The sequence below is a fragment of the Poecilia latipinna genome, unplaced genomic scaffold, assembly GCF_001443285.1.
Source record: "Poecilia latipinna isolate Pla-1442-1.1 unplaced genomic scaffold, P_latipinna-1.0 Scaffold129, whole genome shotgun sequence".
NCBI classification, from domain to species: Eukaryota; Metazoa; Chordata; class Actinopteri; order Cyprinodontiformes; family Poeciliidae; genus Poecilia; species Poecilia latipinna.
Genome location: NW_015112745.1, coordinates 60,909 through 84,102, shown reverse-complemented (window position 1 = coordinate 84,102; position 23,194 = coordinate 60,909). Strand labels below are relative to the sequence as shown.

General features: G+C 39.6%; 1 protein-coding gene across 2 annotated transcripts in view; it reads left to right on the top strand.

The window, feature by feature from the left end:
• The first annotated feature begins 3,772 nt into the window (after positions 1–3,772).
• LOC106945120 (tumor necrosis factor receptor superfamily member 19) overlaps positions 3,773–23,194 on the top strand; it is a 28,385-nt gene continuing 8,963 nt past the window's right edge. The window contains exons 1-8 of one of the 2 annotated variants that reach the window (XM_015028557.1): positions 3,775–3,973; positions 5,079–5,169; positions 6,123–6,236; positions 12,395–12,573; positions 12,669–12,754; positions 20,534–20,698; positions 22,617–22,745; positions 22,918–23,020. In XM_015028557.1, coding sequence (XP_014884043.1) covers positions 5,104–5,169; positions 6,123–6,236; positions 12,395–12,573; positions 12,669–12,754; positions 20,534–20,698; positions 22,617–22,745; positions 22,918–23,020 — 842 coding nt within the window. In that variant the 5' untranslated portion in view covers positions 3,775–3,973; positions 5,079–5,103. Of the gene's footprint in view, positions 3,974–5,078; positions 5,170–6,122; positions 6,237–12,394; positions 12,574–12,668; positions 12,755–20,533; positions 20,699–22,616; positions 22,746–22,917; positions 23,021–23,194 lie in introns of both variants that reach the window. The other variant, XM_015028559.1, reaches the window with a different exon arrangement.

Genomic DNA, 23,194 nt, shown 5'->3' with positions numbered 1-23,194 from the left:
TATCTCACAGGTCCCTTAAAGAGACAGCTTCAAGCTCCGGTGGGGCACGCCACGCCAGCGCACGGCTGATTAATAGCTACTTGAAAAGATTAAAGACTGCAAATTGATGAGGAAATAAACAAAACAGATTTAAAAAAAAAACAAACAATTATTGATCAAATAGCAGAAATATTGGAATTTGGTGGAACGCATGTAGCATTAGCTAGTTGCATTTATTTGTTATTTATCATTACTTATTAACATTTAAGGAGTCTGCTTTTTACAAGACATTCAATAAAAAAAAATACAAACTAGAAAAAAATGCTGTTCCTAGCGAAACAGCCGTGAGAATGCATAGTTGTAGAATGATAGCTGCAGAAAACGCAAAACACAGCAGAACAAAGCATAAGAAATAAGGGGGGAAAGCAGGATAAAGCTAAAGTCATACATGGTAGAAGTCTTTAGCTTAAGAGTGAAATTTAGCCAAAGACATAGCATGAATTAGCAGAAGCATTATTTTGAATTCAACCTGAAATATTTGAAAAGTAAAACATAGCAAAATAAATGACATAGATTAGCAGAAGCATAAATTAGTATGCAAACTGAAACAGGTGAATAGTGAAACATAACAAAAAGCATAACAGAAGCAGAAATTTGTATAAAACATGAAATACTTGAAAGAGTTGAAAAAGTAAAATATAGCAACAATAGCATAAATTAGCAGAAGCAGGAATTGGTATACAACCTGATATATTTGAAAAGAAAACACAACAAAAAAGCACAAATTACCACAAAAAGCTGAATATTTTGATATATGAATTGCTAAAATTGATTAAAATGTGCAGAAGACATTTGCAGACAGTAAAACCAGTAAAAGCAGAAGACATACAGAAAGGTAGACGAGCAGAATGCTGACACAGATAGAAACAGAGCACAAGAGAGAAATACATGGAAAAAATAAGAGAAAGTGTGACATGGCTGTACTCCAGAAGAGTTTGACAGAAAACAGAAAGACCTGTAGCAATGATAGTAATAGTTCCTTAAAGTAGACATGCGTGGCTACAGTTTAATTCATAAATTATTCCTGTACAGTTAAATATGTATGAACAGCATAATTTTGTTTGTCAAAAAGGATGGAAAGTTAAAAAATAGTCAGTTACTAAAGTGGACACTTTAGCAATTGACATCAGTTAGTGAATTCCACCATGTATTTCAATGGGACAAAATTATTTGCACAAAAGGGCAACTATTTCAAAAAGTACAATAGTGAATTTTAACAAAAAAAAAAATAGCATAAATCTCCAGAAGAAGCTGAACGTTTTGATATATGATTTAGCACAATTAGTTGAAGTTAGTAGAAGTAGTTAACGACCTAAAAATGTGAGCAGGATCTTAATAAGTGAGAATGCAGAATGCAGTAATGCATTCTCACTGATAACTTATTTATTGCGATAATATGAACATATTGAACGAAAACTGTGGTACCTGGCTGCTTTTACACGTCAACACAGGTAGATGGCGACAAAAGGAAAGCTGTTACCTTCTCTGACTCAAGTCAAAAAAGTTTGATTGTAGTTCTCCTCTATCAACGCTAGATGGCTCATGTCACTGCATCAAACACCACTCTATAACTTTAACCCCAACATATTCAGTACAAAAGTGAACAAAATATGTATTGTTCTTTATAAACTACACAATGGAATTATTTAATGTAATTACCTGTAAGTAAATTAATGATTCAATTCAATTAAATCATTAACTCATGGTATACAATTCACACAAAACTTAAAGACAGAAACAAATTATAGTCATAACAACCTGTATTTCACATAAAATAAATAAAATGTACCATCTTATGCTTTTGAAGCACATTTACATGTGAGTATACTCTGATCCCGGGATTGTTGTATTCCATGACATGCCCAGACTTGTACTGTATAATTGGCCACTTTACTGCAGGGCTGAACTTTTGTCCTTTGTGTCTTTGCCTTGGTTGACACTCACACATACATAGGGGCATGCACACGCATGTATGCACAAGTTTTTGCCTAGAAGTGAGTTTAAGCTTTTGCGTTTTTTTTTATTTTTTTATTGCTGTGCTGTTTGGATATTAGTGGCTGCTCTTGTGTCACTGAAGCCATAAATAAACTCTGATATCAGGGAACCTTTAGGGTAATAAGGACTGTTGGACTTTGGTAGAGGAAAGAATACTTTAAAATGGCTTAAAAACAGTCAGTACTAAACAATACACTAATCAAACACCTTGTTAGGTGACAGACAGTAGTTCTAATTTAGACCCTCTTATGCCTTAGGAATTGCCTTAATTTTTATTGATTTAACAAGTTGTTGGGAAAATGCTCCTGAGATCCATGATATGAATCTCCTGCAAAGGAGTTCAAGTGGATTGAGAAATGGTGTCTGTGGCGGCCAGTGAAGTGCAGTTGAACTCATGGTCATGTTCAGGAAACCAGCATTAAGCTTGATGATTTGAGATGGGCATGGTGCATTATCCTGCTGGAAGCATTGCATCAGAATATGGGCACACTGTGGTTATTAAAGGATGGTGGTCAGATATGATACTTAGGAAGACTGTGGGTATGAAATTATGCTCAGCTGGGGTCCAATGGGTGCCAAAATATGCAAAAATGTCCCTAACACCATCCCAACAATAACACCAGAATGATTTGTGCAATTTAGGTTCAACAGATCTATGCCCTTTTTGTCTTTATGCCAAATTCAGAATTTAAATGTTGCAGCTGAAGTGAAGATTTATCCAACCAGGCAATATTGTTTTTTAATCTGTTATTGTCCAATCGTGGTGAATCTCTGTGAACTGTAACCTTGCTTTCCTGTTCTTAGCTGACAGCAGCATTGTCTTCTGCCGTTTTGGCCCATCTGCTTTAAAGCTTGGCGTGTAACGCATTCATTGGTGGTTTTCTACATAGTGCAAGTGTTATTTGGACTCCTGACAGATTTGCATGTTTTATCCTTACATGGGTGTTGGTGGATTCAGAGCCATGGAAAAAGCAAAAGAATTAGCTATCAAAGGATATGTGTGTGATGGCAACCAAACTTTATAAAACAGGCAAAAGATATCAGAATTATATCTAATGAATTGCAAATGCTAATAATAAGCAGTATTCAAGCTCTAAAGTAAATTATGGGGTTTTGCCGAATCTAAGCCACAGTCAGAAGGCTGGTAAAAATCAGTGCCTTGTTCTACACTTTGCTTTATACAGATGGTCTGGATCCTCAGAAAAGAATGCTTGATAGAGGTGTGGACTCTTTCAAAGTTTTAATTGACTGGATTTGATTTTGCAAAAAAAAAAAAATAATAATAATAATAAAATGTGACGAGCTGCCAGTGACCAATACAAGGTAGATCATATAAACTTTCAATCGGGGTCCGTTAAGTGAAAGATTTTTATTTTTATTATTTGTATATCCTTCATATTATTGCAAAAAATAAATAAATAAATAAATCCAGAAATATTAAAATTGTATTTATTTTCCGAACATGTGCTCCAGACTCTCTTTGTGTCTAGGAACGCCCCTGGAGAAAAGCGACACAAATTGTGGGTTACACAATGTCTCAACATTTATTAAATTTAATATTTGCTGTCATCGATCTGATACGGGAACCACCGGGCTGAAGACTCTGGTCATTCAATACCTGTTTATGTTTGTGCGTGCGTGTGTGTGCGCATTTCTCTCCGTCTCTCTCTCTCTCTCTGTGTGAAAGCGTGTCTTTGATGTAGGCTGGCTGATCACAGATCAGATCCATAAAGCCTGCCCCTTCTCCCCGCCTTTGATCTGCGCTTGAGCTGCTGCTGCTGCTGCTGCTGCAGCTCAAAGCAGAGCTGTGCGGTGCGGTGCGGTGCAGGAGCTGCGGCGCTGACATGGTGAGCGGACCGGTGCGGGAAACACGCCTTTCGCCGGTCTGCTGTCCACTTTTTGGGATCTTTAACCAACAGCCTGCTCTTTTTTTGATCAGGTAAGAAACGCGCTGAGTTCAGCTTGGGACATTCATGCGTCGTTCACTGACGGGAAACAGAGTTGGATTTTAGCAGATCCCAGTAAAAGTCACCATAACAAACCTGCACTGTTTATCACGCTGAATTCAGTCCTCTTGTTTGTTTTCTTGGTGGCTACATTTTTGAGCTGCTATTTAGGAATTGTTGATTAATTTTAGATTAGTTGCATTCAGTAACAAGCAGGGTGAGATGTGAATTATAGTTTATTTAGTTCAAAAAAGATATTTGAACTAAATAAAATGCAGGGGTGGCTTTACATGTGCATTCATTGTACTTCTGGTTCAAACTATTGAACCTGTAATATGAGGAACAAACCCATAATATGACAGTTTCTTCTCAGTGACTTGAACTTAAGGGATTTATTGTTTTTATGTCCTTTATTCAAAATAAACAAATCCTGACCAGTTCTTTTTGTTGTATTTGTACTCAAGTCCCGTCAAACAACTACCATCAGTTTGTCTAAAAATGTGTCACAAATACCAAGAGTTTTATACAAATTTTGCCTAAATTGCTCAGTTTTTTTTTTTGTTTTTTTTTTGTCCAAATATGTGACCCCACCACTATGCAGGGTGTAAAAAATCTAAATAAGAAGGCATCATAATTTAGAAAACTACTCTTATTTTATTATTAAGTGATAGTTTAAGTAGGATAAACAGATTCAGTGTTGTTTAAAATGTGTTCCTTTAAGATATACCACTCTGAAATGTGACTTTTATAAATGTTACATTTTATTTCAGCTTTCTTTTTTGGAAAGCGTTCTTACCTCCAGATTCCAGTCATGTTCATGCTCTCTGCACATGCTTAAATTTAAATCAAAGAAATCAACAACTTACTCTGTGTTACATATTTGTTTTTGGTCACCAAACTCTACACAGTTACTTTAGAACAACCCGGACTCACAGTGGTATTTCACTTTAAAGGGGAAAGCAAATTTATAGTCATATTTTGATTGAAGTCGTCATATTAGTCGTTATTTGTTGATCTCAACATATTGTCCCAAACAAAAATGCCTTTGCTTCTTAACAGGAGAATACAAAGATTTGACTGATGTGTCCTTGCTTTCAGCTCAAAGCAGTAGGTGGCCGTCAAGATGTTTTGGAGGCTTCCACACAGCTTGTCGCTCCTGCTAGCTGCACATATCGTCTTCTCAGCTTTGGTAGGAACGCTTTTACTTGTATACATTTGTGATTAATTGTATTATCATTATCATTATTTAAAGTATATATGGATTATCACTGTTATACTGTCTGTAACATACTGTATGTATGGGCATTTTGTTTATTAGACATCAATCTTGACAAAAATCAATTAGTTTGGCTATTTTCTCGGGTAGCTGTAGGAGCGACTGGAGCCGCTCTGTTAGTTTTCCACCACCAGAATTAGTCTTTCTTTGAGGGAAAAGTGTAGTAGCCTCCTTTCAGCCAGCTGACCAGTGCACAGAAACATTTGTGGGAGGGTTGTGGTGGGCGGCAGGTTTTCGGGTGGCACTCCTTTAGCTTCTGTGGCATGACTGATGTTTTTAATTCACGGAAACGTCTCTAAAAACCGCTTTTCTTGTCAATGAGGAAAACGGGAATTATTCTTCATCCAGGTAGCAACAGCAACAGGTGGGGAGGGGCAACACATAACTGTGATTAAAACCTTCTCAAACATGCCATTGCAATCACTTCTGACAGAAACCAGTGTGCAAGACTTTTTAAAACATGTTATCTTTTATAAACTGCATATGCTGACTGTGTGTCCTGCAGTGTTGAAAAGGAGACTGAGAGTTCCCATCTGAGCTCATGCTGCCATATTTTCCCTATCCACTGAGCTTTTATGATTATATCTGCCGCCCAGACTCCCTGTTTTTCTGTGATCTCTGTATTGTTGCCAGCTACAAAGTTTCCCACAGGACTCATTAAGGTTTGATCTCCTCACATCCCATCTGTTCCAGACATTATTATCAAAAGGAGTCCACAGCAATGACTTAGACTTAGCAATGACTTAAAGTATCATGACACAAAGCGATGCGTTGCTGTGGAAGGGGTTGTCTTTATCTGCCACGGACAGAAGTGGTGATGAAACGCAGGAATCTTTAACTTTCACCAAATGTCTGTTTCCCTTCAGATCAGCGTGGGAGCCATGGAGGGGAGCAGAGAGTGCAGAGAGCAGGAGTACAAGGACCGCTTCGGGAACTGCAAACCCTGCAAACAGTGCGATGCAGGACAGGAGCTTTCTAAGGTTGGAGCACAACTGTTTTGAAATACATTTTTTTTTTCTTTTAATCGTCTATTCTGTTAGACAGATTTACCCAGCACTCTGTGTCCAAATGTAAGATATGTCTTTGGAATCGATCACAAGGACTTTGAGAAAAGTGTTTCACATCACATTTATTGCTTCCTCCCTTTCATCCAGAGAGCAGCCAAACCGTTATTAACTTCTGTCCAACGATGACGGCCCTTCTTTAATCAGTCACACCCATGCTTTTGACCTCCTCCAGCTGAATGGCTTCCATTGTCTTTCCCCATCGCGCCCGGTCCAACTCATTGTCTTCACCCTCTGAAGCAAGCCATGCCTAAGCTTGCAGCTCTCTCAACAGGGAATAGAGTCTTTTCCACCCCCTGAGCCGTAGCTTTCTGTGAGCTTTGTACAAACAGGCCTCTGTAGTGTCAGTTAGGACTGGTGAGCAAAAAGCCCTTTTCCTCTCTAGCAGCGCCGATTACAGCACCTAACCCAACCTGGCAAGTGGAGGCAGTGATGGGAAGCCAAATAAACAGGACATAGAATAATCTAGATACCCCTCAAATGTTTTTGTCACATTATATCCACAGGTGGCAATGAATCTTATGGGTTAGACCAACAAAAACTAGTGCACAATTAGTAAATGGTAGAAAAGGGACCCTGCTTTTAATTTTTATTAAACGAATACCTGACAAGTATGGCATTCTGCTGCATAATGCCCCCTTTACTCTGATACCCCTTACAAAATCAAGTTCATCTGATTTCTGAAGGCAACTTGTTCGGAAATAGAATCTACCTGTGTGTTATTTAATCTGCGCAATTGTCTTATGACAGTTATTATAAACCCATCTTGAAACATGGTGGTGGCATAATCATGCTATTGGGATGCTTTTCTTCATCAGAGGTTAGGAATCTGGTCAGAAATGTTGATAAAATTTAATACAAAAGCAGTGGAAGAAAAACCTAGCAGTCTGTAAAAAGATTTGAGACTGAGGTTTACCTTTACGCAGGAAAGCAACCAGAAACAAGCATCCGATTTGACAAAACTGGAAAGTTCAAGTTCTCTATGCAGTCTGACAGAGATCTGCTTTGAAAATAAATAGATATAATATTTAGTTTCTAGATGTTCAAAGCTGGTGAGACATGCTTTAAAAACCTCACAGCTGTAATTCCAGTGAAAGATCATTGTACTCTGAGGGACTGCAAAAAATGCACTACACACTTTTCAGATTTTAGTTGTAAAATTTCCAAAAAAGCAAAGGGAAAAAAAAATGCTCTCCTTCAACGTTACCTTTAGAAGCTACTTGTGTCAGGCTATGTCATAAAATTCAGATAAAATGGATTGAATTATGGGAATAGTAATGAAGCAAATGGTGCAAGTCACTTTTGACTAGTGCCAAATATATAAATTTATATAAAGAAAAGATGAAATAGACTTTTTAGCAAAATATATTTCCAAACCTTAGCTGAGGACCTTCTTTGGTTGTGATATTCTAAAGAAGTTGTTTCTGATACCAGCTACTGCAGGTAGCTCTAAAATGACTCTAAAATGAACTCAAACACACAGAGATAAAATGGGCATCAGAAGTTTGTATTACTTTATGATCTGCAGCCTTGGTGTGTGGTTGGATACTAGGCAGATGTTTCTAACAAAAATACTTTAGCAGCAGGAAAATGAAAGATGAAAACACTCTCTACCCTCAGCTTTACATCTGTTGAACACATTTCAGCCCTGTCGCCTTTAATCTGCAAGCACACAAACATGCACTGTGTGCTCAGTAACATGCTTCAGTGATCCTCCAGTTTCTCTGCCTGCTCAGCAGGCGTGAGTGCTGCCCGCCACCCTGGGGTCCTGGTTAATAATTGGCCGCTTCACTCTTTCTCTGAAGGTAGCGGGATGCTGGCTCAAAGAGAAGACCAGAGCCTGGGACCGGGGGAAAGACTCCCAGCGTTAGAAAAGCTTGTGATCAGAGATCTGAGTAGCCCTAAAAGCGATGGGGGTTTGACCCGGTGGGGAAGGAAGCGGACTTCTGGAGTCCCTCTGTGCAGCTGCTATAGAGATTTCAGAGGAATGTGGCCCAGTTTGCTCTGGACGTTTGCCTCTGGAAGCTGCTCTGACAAACATCAATTAGCACCGCCGCGCTAACTGTTGCTCGAGGAGCCACCCACACATAGTCCATTATGACTACTTACTCTTTCTCTCCCTGACATATTTCATTCCAGCTTTCATTCAGAGCCTGTTACTCTGTCGGTTTTGGAAGAAGAAAGGCTTGCCGGCCTTCCAGTGCATTCTAGAAAAATGCCAGTGGCAAAAAATAACAACAAAGAAATGTCAGGAACATGTTTTTTTTTTGATGTGACATCAATATGTAGCATAGAAAGATGGCCATTTTTCCTACAACAGCAATCCCAAGACAACGAACCGCTGAGTGCTGCTGGCTGAAAAGCCTTCGCAAATATTCATTTTTGTCAAGCAGCAGAAAAGTTGTCCATTTGGTGCAGAATTTTTACATCTGAAGAAGTTTTCAGAGTCTTTCTAAACAAAAAAGGTTTCATTGTGTTATGAGCTAAACAGAACTTTGCTCCGACGGACTTGGCAGTGTTTTCAGACTTGTTTCATCACAGGATCATATGACCAGCCACCCCCCTCCCCTCTCCTACCGTGATTCCCTCTTAATCTCAGAAATATCTGTGCGTCTGAACACGCATCAGGACCCAGCCAGCTCGGCCCCTCTCTCCCCTCCACACGGCTGTTATGCTTGGCAGTCTCAGCCAAACAAGATCAGGAGATAGGACATGCAGGCGAACGTGATGTCGAGCATCTGCTTATTTTATTTTGTTTTCATGGTTTCTGAGGGCATGTAAAGCCATTTCTAAGTAGTTTCTATCTGTGTGTGTAGAATTGGTGGATACATAATTTGATACATTGTCTGTAGATTTATTTTAAAGTGCCATTTTTCTTTTCAGATTGTGTACTTTAAAGAGACCATTACAGTTAACAAACATGTTTCTTTGTTTTTTGAATTTTGGCCTTTACTCACCAGAAGATCTGTCCTCTCCTATCTGGTTCAGCTGATGATTTGGCCAAAACAAAGTTACTTTCTCAAAATAATGTAGTTTAGGACCTTCAAGCTGTTATGCTGCTATTTTGTTTATGCTGACGCCATCTACACCTTCTGATACGGGACGGAGACCATGAAGGTTTACCATTCTACCTCCAAGCCTTTGGTTAGCTGTGAGTCTGATAACATTTTGGAAATTCAAGCTGCTTAAAGTAGCTAATGTTTGCCACAGTTATAAATTCCTTTTACATTTTATGTTTACATATAACTGTCGTTAGTATTTGTTGTGCTGACCTTCAATCTGATATTTTCGTGGGCCGGTAACTGCTATCAAGAAACACCAAGGTTTCATGAAGTTACACTTTCAGGGTTTTTAGAGCATGGAGTAATGTGATGTTGCCCCTACCTTCCCTTTGGCCACGCACTACCAGTCAGCTGGCTGAAAAATGACACCTACACTTTACAGCTCCAGAGAGACGAATTTAAGAGTTCTGATTCACTTCCAGTCAAAAGAAGCATAAAGTCATAACTTTTATTTAGTTAATGTTGTTTAAAACTATAGCTGGCATCCTATGAGCAGCATGTCTGTAAAGCTAGCAGACTAGCCACCTGAGCAGATAGCCTGACTAACTAATAGAGTCTAGCTTTATAGGTTATGTTAAACAAAGCCTAAAAACAGGAGAAGTTACACTTCTTACACAAATTATGGTCTAAAAACAAAAACAGAAGTAATTACATATTTTTCCAGTCTATGAAAATAGATTGATATAAGGAAACTGTTTTTACCGAAGTAAACATATTGTGAGCCTCTCCTGTCCCTGTGTCAGCTCTGTTGTGTCTTGTTTCCTGTTATAAAAGAAAGATGACGTTGCTCCTTAGTAACCTATCTGGTCTGCACATGAGGAGCAGGACTTGGCTTTGTTCCCCTTTGTTTCGGTGCTCTGACCTGCTTGTGTCTACGCAGCACCGGCCCATCCTGACATGTGGTGCCCCATGAACAGTACTTGTGCCAATGCTGGGCCTGGTTGGATTGAATCATCCTGAGGCCCCATTCCTTCATGTGGAAACAGGTCACCAGGCCCTATCCCGCAATCACTCCTCTGCAAGTCCATTTTCAATCAAGTGTCTTGACAAAACCAAAGATTATGACATGCAAAGATGAGTCTTATTCATTTGTCTTTTCCCCTACTGCATAAGCCATCCCTCTCTTCGTTCCTCGGTGCCCTCCTCTGCCCTGCTGCATTGTACGGCCTTTTATGGAGAGCGCAGAGGAACAGCTGCAATAGGCCGATCCAATCTGGGCCACCTGGCCAAGCACGGCTCAAGGTTTCAATGTCAGGCTCACATGTGTTTGGCTGGAAGGGCCGTCTTTCTAATCCTCCCTCTCTGTGCGCGAGCAAGATCACATTTTTGCCTCCGACCTCCATTTTTATTTCCCCTAAACCCAACCCCCACTGTATCAAAGTCTTCTGCCCACATTCCAGCCGGAGTGCATGCCAGGCCAGTGAAACGGGACACGGGCGAGGAGAGAAGTTCTTTTTTGAAGTTGACCTTCACTTTAATGATATATGCCTGTCCTCCAGGATCTGGAGAGCAATGTGGGGATCCTGGATCACAGGAGTTCAGCTGCCACAGAGCCGATAATGAATGAACAATGTATGATGTCATTTCTGCAGGGTATTTTCATTCTGTGCGGTGTACAGTAATATCAGCTGTCATCCAAATGTCTAGCTGTTGTCAAGGTCACCATGAGCTTCAGAGATATGGATATCTGGGAAGAGAGATGCACAGTGGCCAGATTGTAATTTTATCTTTATAGGTCTGAGAAAGTGAGACCCTGGTAAATCTATACCACAAAATCTTTGCCCTTTTGTTTTGGCATAATCTATCTAGACTCTTGGGTATTATTACCCACTTTTGTTTTTAGCTCACAACATAGAGGGTTTCTTCAGGATTCAGGTTTGGGGCTGAGGGGGATGTGGACATTTATAAAGGGGGGGCTAAATATGTGCCAGTGAAGATGTTGATGTCTCACACCACAATAAAAGCTCAGGAAGGAATCGACCGCAATAAACTTTATAAAATTGAGTGAGTTGCAACATGAATGTCAAAGACTGACATAAACATAAACGCATTAATAATTCTGATTAACCAAACCTATTTCTCTTAAGTTCTTGTCCATTAAAATATCCACATAAGACTTTTTGGAGGATGAAGTGACTTAGTCTAAGGTGGTTCATTGTATTTTTCTAAACAGAGTGACTGTCCAAACTTCATAGCAGAAAATGTTTAGCATTTTGCTAAACGTCATATTAATGGTTTGTTTTTCCAAATTATTAAGCAGATCACGCTAGCATTACTTAAAATAAAGACATAACCATGACCTTAAACCACTTTTATTAAGAAGTCATTAGGATATTTCAGACTACAGTTCAAACTGTAGGACATTACTGTGAAGCTTTACTCGAAAGAGACTGAAATGAGAAGCGCACTAGGCAGTAGGGTGCATGAAATATTTGCTGAAACGAACTAATGCAGAGGAGTGTTTCGCATTAGATCGCTCACACGTGCAAGAGAAGCTGGCCTTTATAAACGCACCTTTAATGGTGGAGCACAAAACAAGTATTCATATGCTTTTCCCTCCATCTACTTCTTTATAATCCCTGCGCTCTTCCTGAAGCGTTTCCTTTAAGCTAGCCAGCCTCTCAATCAACGGGGCCCTCACTGAGTCAGCTTGGAGTGGGACTAGTTTAAAAAACACAGCAATAAACCTGCGATAATACAACAGTGGGTGTCCCCCAACGGCTTTATTATTCAAATGCACGGCCCCTCTGGGTCTTGCAGCGGAAGGCGACTCATTCATACCGAGAGAGTCAGGGAGATTATTGGCTGTGTAAGATAGACTCTCAAAAGAGGCAGGCCATTGTTACCCTCTAACCCAGTGGGCTAAGATCATTCTTTAATTTCAGGACCCCCAGCAGTTCACATTCAAACTCCCCCTTTCACCATCTGCACATCAACCCAAATCAACCAACTCCCCCCCCCACAACCCCGCCGCCTCTTACTCAGTGTATTTTTCTCTTTTAATCCCCCCAGGAATGTGGCTTTGGTTATGGAGAGGATGCCCGGTGCGTGCCTTGTCGGAGCAGCCGCTTCAAAGAGGACCGGAGCCTGCAGAAGTGCAAACCCTGTCTGGACTGTGGCCTCATCAACCGCTTCCAGAAGGGCAACTGCTCCACCACCAGCAACGCCGTGTGTGGCGACTGTCTGCCGGGGTGAGAGAGCACTCAAACACCAATCTGTCTAATTTTATAGTAGAAAATAAATGCTTGTTTTGTTTACTAAACATGTAACCTTGTGTCTGCTACAGATTTTATAGGAAAACAAAATTAAGTGGATTCCAGGACATGGAGTGCATACCTTGTGGGGACCCTCCGCCTCCATACGAGCCCAATTGTAAGCACTTTTGAATCATTTGACCGCTCCTAACGGTTGGCCTGAAATGCTCCCAGAAAACAGACTCCCCAATCCGCAGCAGGAGATGTTCGAACATGAAACAACAGAGATACAAAAGTCAGAAAGCAAACACCACCATCACAAACACACAATCATTTGAACTTCTTGCCAAATGCGAGTGGAACCAAAAACCCAGTGCCACAACAAAGCCAACACAAACACACACTCGACATGCCAGCACAAAGTCCTCAAGAGTAACCAGAACCACAACTTTCTAAGGGTGGAGCGAGCTGTGTTTGACTCACTAAGTCCAACCAAGGCAGCCAGCTATGTTACGAAGATAAATAAATGCTGGGATTTCAAAGCTGGGAAGTTGAAGAGCTGAAATGGATCCTGCAATGGCTACCTAAGATTTGCCAGCACGGGATTATATTGGGTTATAGAACATGCCACTCATTTTCAGTGCTCAGTTTGGGCTAAATGAGAAAATGTCCCTGAACAGAACATTTTACTAAAGTATTCACTTCCCTTAATCTTTCTGTAACATTAGAGCTACAAATTTCAAAGTAACACGCAGTGTAAGGAAAAAGGCAAAAGGTTTTCGCAAATAACAATCTGAAAAGCGTGGATTTGTCTTTACCTCACATTATCTGATACCACCAAATACAATCCAACTACCTTTGGAAATGACCCAGGCAGTAAACAAAGAACACAAGTAATTACATTTCAGTTTGAACAGCATCATGAAGATTCAGGACCACAGCAGACATTTCAGGGAGAACATGGTAGAAACATTTTGCACAGGCTTACATGTCCAAACCTTAGAGACTTGGAGACACTGCTAGTGAAAGGTGCAAATGCATACATTTCACAGATTTTTAAAACCATGTACAAGTTTTTTTTTAACTTCACAACGATGCGCTACAATTTGTTGGTATGTTTTTTGGTTGTATTAAGACTGAACAGTCCAAAGGTTTAATGTGAATATCCTTTTCAAGACACAGTTGAGGAAAAATACTGCATGTTTGTTTGATTCAACACCAATTGCAACAATTCAGGGTTTGCTGCTTTAAACAAAAGAAACTGGGAATGTGTTGCAATACACAGCTCATATTCCATTAGGATGCACATCCTATTAACTTCTTCCTCCTGGCCAAGAGCAATCGTATGATTTCAAGATTGCAAATGAAACCAACAAGCAAATGAACTTCTTACCTTTGGCAATTGAGTGTGACTTCCTGCAGGGAGCTTTTACTGACGATTTAAGTCTTGGAAGAGGGGAACTATCGCCTAAACAACGTTTGCAGTCTTTGCACAGCAGAATGGAGGCGTCATTGGACCGGCTGCTCTTGGTGTTGTCCTTTAATCTCGCCTCTTTATTGATGTGGGTAAGAGAAAAAAGAAAACCTGGATGTGTACGCTGACCTTGAGACAACAGGCCTCCCTCTGTCTGCTCATTTGTCCATCTGTGCCGCTTCCCGTTTTGATACTGGAGGAGGCCTGTGAAACAAAATGGCCATTGTGTGTGGGAACATAGCCGGTGGTTTGCTCCTACAGGGACTCTCAGTGGAGTATTTCCAAATGTTTGAAAGTCTTGCCACCCCCACCCCCCAGCCGCCTCTCACCCCCGTCCACGGCTGTTATCTAGAGGAGGATGGTGAAAACTTAAAGGGCAGATCATTCTAATAGGCCACCCTGGCCCGGGGCAGCAGTGCAGCTGTGCAGGGGGAAGCAGTTGTAGTCTGGGGTGGACTGTAAATCTTCTTCCCCCACCCCTCCTTCCTTCTTTCTCTCTCTTCCCCCAGTGGCTTTTTAGAGTTAAAATGAGGTTGTGTTTTATGGATTTCTTCATCCTCTGTAATGCGTTTCATCTGCTGAAATAGTTCACCGTCCCATGTGGAGTTGAACCTGTACGTGTTCTCTGGTAGCTTCTTCCTGTACAAACTTTATTACCATGGGCTCCATAAATCAGCAGGTCAGGAATTTTAAATGATTTTCAGTTTATTCGCAGACGAAAGTGATAAAATCCATCCATTAGGCATAATTAATGCAACCTTTAAGCAAAAAGATGAAAAATCTGTTGAAAAAGGTTTGATCTTATCTGAATCTTCATTCCTTAGAATGAGATAAATTGCTTGTTTGTTTATCCAAGTAAAACTAATTACTGAGCTGCTGCCAGTTAATCAGACGACTTGTGGAAGTCTCCTTTTTGTTCCCCATTAGATAAAGTCTTAATTTGGCCTTTTATGATATACATCTTGAATGCTACACATTCAAACATTCCTACTTATCAACACTTTCACTTTTTTTTTTGCAAGTTTTTTTAATACATACTATGAACATTTCACCCATCATTTACTTGCATAGAATACTTTTTAACATTGCACCGATTATTCAGACAGAGACAGGAACCAACTACTTCGATTGGCTGTAGTTTGTTACCAAAACTAAGATTTCCCTCCATTTCCAGTCTATAAACACATCATAGCTGATGTATGACTCTCATGGAGGTATGATACAGTAATTCCTTTAGTTTCTTTTGGATTCAAAACCACCGACTCCATCAGGGAACCAGCTGTATATTTAGCTTCTTATGTCTTTTTGTCTTTAAAATATAAAAATTTAAAGTGGCAGATCAGGCCTCATCACTCCACCTTTGTTAAACACTCTTCATTTTAGCTTCTAGTTCAAGATGAGTAGAAGAGTATTTCACAGAGTTGTGTTTTTTTTTTTTGTACTTCTTTGCCTCCAGGACTAATGCAGGTCAATTCTGTTTAATTTTTTTCCAATCTGGACTGAATCATCTTATGGAATATACAGATTCTGTAAAACACAGCTTGAAACTTCTAATACATTTAAAAATTCAAGTTGCGATGTGGTAAATAAATTTCACTCAGACATAAAACTCTAAACAAAAAAAACAAAACAATGTGTTTGTAGATTTACTTGTTTATTCTACATTATTAAATAAGAAAGAAAGTCTGGAAATTAATACTATTTAAATTGCAAATTTTTTCCTGAAGATATTCAGACCCGAAAACTATTTTAATGCTTTTTCAGACATTTCAAGACCTTGCCTCCATATATAGTCCACATATTAAAATTGGACTTCTCAGATGTCATGAGGTCCCAAAATGTAGTTAAAACACTTGTTAAAAATCCTCCAGTATTTAATTTATGAATCTCATTTCCCAGAATAAAAAAGGAAAGCCTCCAGCCTTCCAGCAGCTTAAAGCAGCAGTTCCAGTATTTAAACTCACACTCATTGAAGCCACTGCGATGCAGGCGTGTGGGATCATGATAGCTGCTGATCGCAGAACACTTTGTCCTGCCTCCTGTCTTACTCAAGCTATATGCGAACTGTCAAAGCGGCACCTTACAGCAATAATCATGCTTGGTGTTGCCGAGAAGAGGTGGTTACATGCACACAAATCGAGTCAGCTCTGACACGAAGGTTCAATCTGAGCTGAAGGGGAAGTGCTTCTGTTGCCGTCAAGCGTTATGTCACCAGATCAAGTCAATACAGGAAATGCATTAATTAAAGCCTTAATTACGACAATCAAATAATCCACAAAGCCTGAAGGTCGACGGAAACGGTGACATAAATATGAGTGAAAACCACAGCAAAGTTTAAGATGCAACACAGTTTAGTTATCACTAAAGTTCAGTTCACTCATGAACAGGGTCAGGCTTTCTCGTCGTAATTTTTGTGGCTATAAATTATTAAAAGTAGTTAGAAAAAAATTGTTTTCAAGGTAATAATCTGTAAAAATGCGGCAGTTTCAGGATGCTGTGCTTTCATTAACATGATATATTGGTTAAAATGATAATCACTGTATCATTTTTTTGTTGTTATTTTGATGCATAGACTTAATTTAAAATAAAGAATAAACAAATACTGAATAAACTTTTAGCCATTCAGCTCTTCATACAGTAACCGTGTTATAATCCAGTGTAGTTCCTTATTTCTCCCGATAGGGGGAATTCATTTTGCACCAAAGCAGTTCAGACGTACAGCACAACATAATTTAATAAGGAGATGCTATAACCGAGGAGACACTCTGAACAACTAACGTGCTTTACTTGTGCTTCTGTCTAGTGACAGAAGCACAAAAATATAGATTTTTGGCTAAATTTTTGTTCCAAAATAAAATAACCACAAGAGCTGATGAGCATAACATTATTGTACCTTTATTAACCTTCATGTTGGATTATTTTAGCAGCAGTACGACTAATTGCTTCTGTTCTTTTAAAAGAAACAAAGATCACACCAAACATTTTTATTGTATTTGTACACAAGATTATGACACTGCGAGAATCTCATCCCGTCTAACAGGGAAAAGTTTATTAGTTTTGTGTCAGCCAATCTGACAGCAGGGTTCAGCAACAGGTGGGAGAGGGGCCCTGCTGCGTTACTCCTTTAAAACATACTGTATGACTGAGTTGTTGTTATTTTAAAGCTGTGATTCCAGATGTTGTTTAACACGCCATGTCAGATTTAGTAAATTACATTTTCTCCACTGTACTGAAAGACATGAATCGAATATCTCTAACGTTTATGTATAAATGACAGCTCATGTCTGCAGCAGAGAAAATGCATTCCTCTCTCCTATTCAGCGATCAGGGTAAAGATCGCTACGGCCCCATTAAAGAAAGACCTCAGACGCATTCATACAGACGTAAGTCAAAGAGCCCTTTAAGGTGCAAAGAAGTGCTGCTTTTATTTGGACTATAAGTGCCATTCCACAAAGTGAGTGCGTCTGTGAAAGGCTGCGGTTTATTGGTCTGGTTTGTGTGGAGATAATATCAGCAGGTGAGGTCTGTTCAATGGAGCAGTGTTTATCTGTGTGCGCTGCAGCTGCCGGCGCTCCGATAACAGGCCGCCTTTGTGTTGATGCTCACCTCGGATGAGCTGGATCTGACCTTCACAATGAAGACCCAAGTTTAAACACCATGGTCAGATGTCAGACACCACACAGATACCCTGGGCTGGTTAAGAGTCTATAAAAAACCCAACACTAACACAGTTGGAAACGACACTCAGCTGTAGGATGATGGTTTAGATCCTGGATTTTACTACTTTAGGCTAAAGGAATTTTTGAGCTGGTTTTCTGTGATTGAATGCTGCCTCAGTAGTTTGTATTTTATTCTTCAGTTTGACCAGGAGGTTTGAGAGTAAACAAGGAGTTATCAGCTTCACTGCAGCTAAAGCCTTTCAATACAAACATGCCTGTATAAACAGGAACTTATATAAACCAGCATGGCTTAAACTGTGCCACGATGCCTCTGGAATGTTCCATAACTCCGACATCGTGTACGTTCTCTTGTTTACATCGAGCCGATCCTGTGCTATCCCTTCCCGGGAGATTTGAAACGCTGCTTTTGGTGTTTCATCATATTTTCCCATCTGAAGGAATGTTAAAATACCCTCATCCCCTATCTGTCTGAAAGAGGAGGAAAAAAGAAAGAAAAGAAGAAAAAAAAAGCTGGCCAGCTCTATAGCAATGTTTACACTGCAAAACAAAGAGCTCTTGAACGTGAAAAGGCTGATACCGGTCGCCTTTATGATTAATATACTGAAAAACAAATAGCGGAGTCGACTAGAAAAAAATGATCTCCTCAAACAAGAGCTCACTCATTCTGGCTGCCATTCTCATTGGTAACCGCTCGATCTGCTTCACGTCACTGTACGCTCCCTGTCGCTGTTTGCTCTGTATTAACCCACACCCTAAATGTCATACGCACACAGACCGGCGGAGACTGTGTGTGTGATTTCTCTGGCAGATCAGAGTTAATTGTGTGGAGCTATTTGTTCATGGCCTTGAGAGTTTAGGCTGCTACTGCCTCTCTTTGACAAAACAACAATCAGAGTGGAAGGGCTTTGAAATTATGCGCAAATTTGGAATACTTATAAACTGACTGATAAGTGAAGGGTGTGCCAGCGAGACTAAAAGGCTTCGAATTTTCTCTGTGTCGTCTTTAGCCCTCAGGCTTTCTCTAATAATGGTTGATAATAAGGAAAGAAAGTTTTTTTTTTTTTAGTTTTTCTATGTGGTAAATATTGCTATTATGGGTAATGGATTAGTTTAATTAAACTACATCATGCCATGCAAATCTCCCCATCCTTAACTTTCCTCTTCTACACAAAATCTGTCAGTTTCTACAAAGATTTAGGCTAAACCAAAGCTAACTGAGCAACAATGCTAGCAGCAAATTACAAGACAAATAAATACCTGACAATATGGCTCTATGGTTATAGCACGCTAGCTGTTGTTTTGTAGATTTCTTTCTTAAAAAATAGTTTTCTGAAGGTTGCTCTCATACATCTTTGTAAATAATCGTGATTAAAAAAAAGTTTCATCAGTCATCAGCTTGGGGTTTTAAATAATACAAAGGGCCACAGATGCCAATTAAAAAAAAAATGTGTAGCATAGTTGTTTTTCATTCTTGATCTTACAGAAGTAATTTCCACCAAAATTTCAGGCTTCAGATTACTTGGATCTTTCACCAGTGGTAGAATCATAAATAATAAATTGTGTTTTTTGACAATGTATCCTATCTGATATCAATCAATCAAATCAAATTTTATTTGTATAGCACATTTCAGCAGCAAGGCATTTCAAAGTGCTTTACATAATTAAAATAAAAACAGCATGTGAGAAAGAAATATCAGTGTTGGTCCAATTGTAAATTGATCTCACAGATGAATTGGCATCTCAAAACTAAAAAAAAGCAAACACGACACACAGCACAGGTTAATAAACTCAGTTTTTCCTTTCACTACAGATAATATAATTGTTTGAAACGTGAAAAGAGTTGCACATAATGATCTCCCCACCGATAATTATCACCTGATTCTTCAAAACACAGCTGCAGAGTGTTTTGGTGATCCTTTGCTCTCTGCCTTTATTTTGCGTTTGCTTAAATCTCTGCACTTTCAAGTGAAAACCCCCAAAAAAAAAGAGTTAATGGTGAAACCTGACTCTGAATAAGTTCTTGTGATGTGGCGCTCTGTGATCTTTGTTTAAACTAACAACAGTCTCTGAAAACATTTAGAAAAATCCAGAAACGAGTCGCCCGCTGCAACCGCGTGGAGAATTTCATTTGGTTAAAGGATGATTACACGTATAGCAGAAGCAATTTTTGTCTTTTAAAAAACTGCTTCACGTTTTTCTGTTGTGATGTTTAGCCTTAAGCCGCATTAAGCCCTGACGCTCCGTAGCTGTGCGAACATGTAAAATGAGCTGCATTCTTCAAGGCTTCATATGACTGTGTGTTAAGGGTCCCGATGGCAGGAGCCAATGCAGACATTGTTTCTCCCCTCAGGTGGGATGAGAGACGTAATGGAGCCTCTTTATGAAATCAGCACAACGCAGACGCTTAGATGGACTGTGTTTTCTAATTTCATTCCATACATAAAGAAACTTGAGGGGGTTTTTAAAAGCCCTCCTAGCTTGTGTGCCTGTCGAAGTGCGAGAGGGGAGGTAGGTGGAGAGCAATGTGTGTAAATCATCCTCTGCTCAGAACAAGACAGAGGCAGTTAAAGAGGGAATCCACCACAGGCGTTTTGTCTTTGAACTCCTCTGCTTTTTTCATTAGGCTTTAGCAAAAAGGCAGCTGACCTAAAGAACAAAGAGACAACTAATCTCCTGCTTCCACATCACCTGGGGAGGCTCGCATTATGGCCCTCTGCTGTATTTGTCAAGGACGTTTCTTCCATTTTAAGTAAAGCGGCGTGTTACTCCTCTGCTCTCATTCCCTGTGTGGTCTCCTCCGCAGGTAGTGGGCGTGTGAACCTGGTGCCTCTGCCCTCCGTGGTGACGAGTCCTCGTGACGTGGCGCTGGCCGCAGTCATCTGCAGCGCTCTGGCGACGGTCCTGCTGGCGCTGCTGGTTCTGTGCGTCATCTACTGCAAGAGGCAGCTGCTGGAGAAGAAGCCCAGCGGTCAGTAAGGATGCCCTCATGCTGTGTGCTGCAATTTCTTTATTTCTCGAAGAAATATTTTGATGCTTTCTTATTAATCCCTTCTTTATGAGTGTGGCTTTGATAAAATGAATGGCTGGTAAAGATGCACAAGACTTAGTCTTTTACTGAAAAGTGCAGGATGACAACACAGACACACCAGAATTGGAGTAATTTTTTTTTTTTTTTTTTTAGATCCTTTTCGTCATTTGTGCAACCTAATTTTGTAGAAGCAGAGGAATTTAATCCACAAGCAATAAAAGCGAGTCTTCAGGTCTCTGCAAGACGGAAAGAGAATATTGTTTGGTTCTTGTTAAAACAAGTACATTATCAAGATAGAGCTAATCACTGTGCAATTTTGGAGGTCATCTTTAGGTTTCTGAAGGTCATTATCATGAATTAAAACTTCAAAAGGATTCGAACATAAAACTGAGACTTGTGGAGCTCCACATATAGCAGAGAAAACAAACGCATTTTATGTATTTTGTCCTTTAATCCACACAAAAACTCAGTTTAATATCACTAAAAATGGTTATATATCAAACTTCTGACCAAAGAGGGTTTGGGGAAATCTCTGTACTTACATGGGGAAACTGAGATTGACATGATTCCCAAATGACTTAGTCATGTATTTTATTAACTTTATATTCTAATAAACAATTTAAAGTAGCTCAACCTATATATCTATCAACACAAATTAACCTTCAGGCGCTTTCTTTAATTCCTAGTAGGAAGTTGTTTGTTTTGAAGCAATCCAATCAGCTGACACCGGTTTTAGCTTTGCGCTGCTCCTTATGCGTTTTTTGTTTAAGAGAACATTGAGGTCTGGAACTGTGCGTGTTTATGTGAGTGAAAATGTTTCTGAAACTGTTCCAGTGTGCACGATAGTATTTTTTTCAACAAAGTTGTAGAGATATTTATTTTGATAATGACCCAGCTGAGTTTGTACAAGGCCCTAAATCTCACTTTTTCATGGAGTTTTCATGATTTCATCACTTTTGGATATTCTGTGAAATCTTTGAGGGTCTGTTACAACAGTGACATTTCAGTGCAAGATAATTTTGTGAAGATGTTTTTATTTATTTATTTTTTTTAAATTATAAAAAAGCCCATATGCATTCTAAAGCCTGCCTTTAAATTATTATCCTGACTTCAGAGATATTAAGTTGGCAGATTAATGTGTTTGAAAAAAAAAAAGAGTTGCTAAGGCCTTGAAATGAGGCTTCACTGCTGTCTGAACTTGACTTCATTTCTCCTTTGTTAACTTCCCAAACCGGGTGCTGAACTAAGCTTTATTAAACGACGCTGCATATTTGTGGGAACTTGTTTAATAAGCTGCATTCGTGAGGCTAGAAGTGATTAAGCCTGTGAAATATCCCCGGGCGACAAATTAATGACATCATGTGTCCCCTTTGAGCATGTCAGGAACAAAGAGTTGTAGCAGAAGGTATCGAGGTGTTTTTTTTTTTTTTTTTTTTTTTTTTTTACTTCTTTACAAAAAAGTCCCTTTCTTTAATGTTTTTGTCGGTAATTTCCCTCCATTAAAATATGCACAACGCCCTTCACCAGAGCTGGCACAACATGCAAACTGTTGTACTTTCAAATTATACTAAGGAGTTATTATGAACCTCATTAACGTGATGCTGGTTAGGCCTGTCAGTTATATCTGATTATGCTACAACTTTGTCCTGTGGAGAGAATGATTACAGATTTAGAGGCTGGGACAAATTGATTAGGCAATAACTTCACATTTATTGATGTCTTACAGATTAGTTAGTTGTATTTTTTATGCCTAAAGTCTATTTGCAAATATGGGTTTTTGCTGAACAATTTGAGAGGTCTGCAGCTCGTTTCTTGCGCCATGGAGGATCACCGTGTTGTTGCTTTTCTTTTCTTTCAGCTTCCTCTCTGAGGTCTCAGGACTGTCCCTACAGCGGGGCGGAGCTCTCCTGTCTGGACGCCCGCTGGCTCCACGACTTCCCCCACAGAACCTGCTGCCAGTGTCACCTGGACTCCGGACACCACTGTGGTGCGTTTAGGTTCAATTGATGAAGTCTGTAAAAAATCCAGTGATAGTTTTGTTAATTTTGTTGGTGAGCAATTCACCTAAAGATGAACAGTACAGATGACAGTCTTGAAATTTATATTGTATTTGTGTGTGTGTGTGTGTGTGTGTGTGTGTGTGTGTGTGTCCTGTGTAGGTCCAGTACACCTGAACCCCTCTCTGTGCTGTGATGAGAGTTGCAGTGTGGGCTGCAGCCAGGATGTCAGTCCTTTCCAGTCACAGATGAGCCTCAGTGATGAGTAAGTAACATTTGTGCTCAAGTACGATCTTGTAGAGTGTTAATCTATATACATTGTGACTGAATTATCAAATTTAGCTGCAATAGAAATCATTTTTCTGCAGGGTGAATAACTTACCAACAGGTGTATGATAGTGGAGATAACTAGAAAATTCCGCAGAAATTTTAAGGGGCC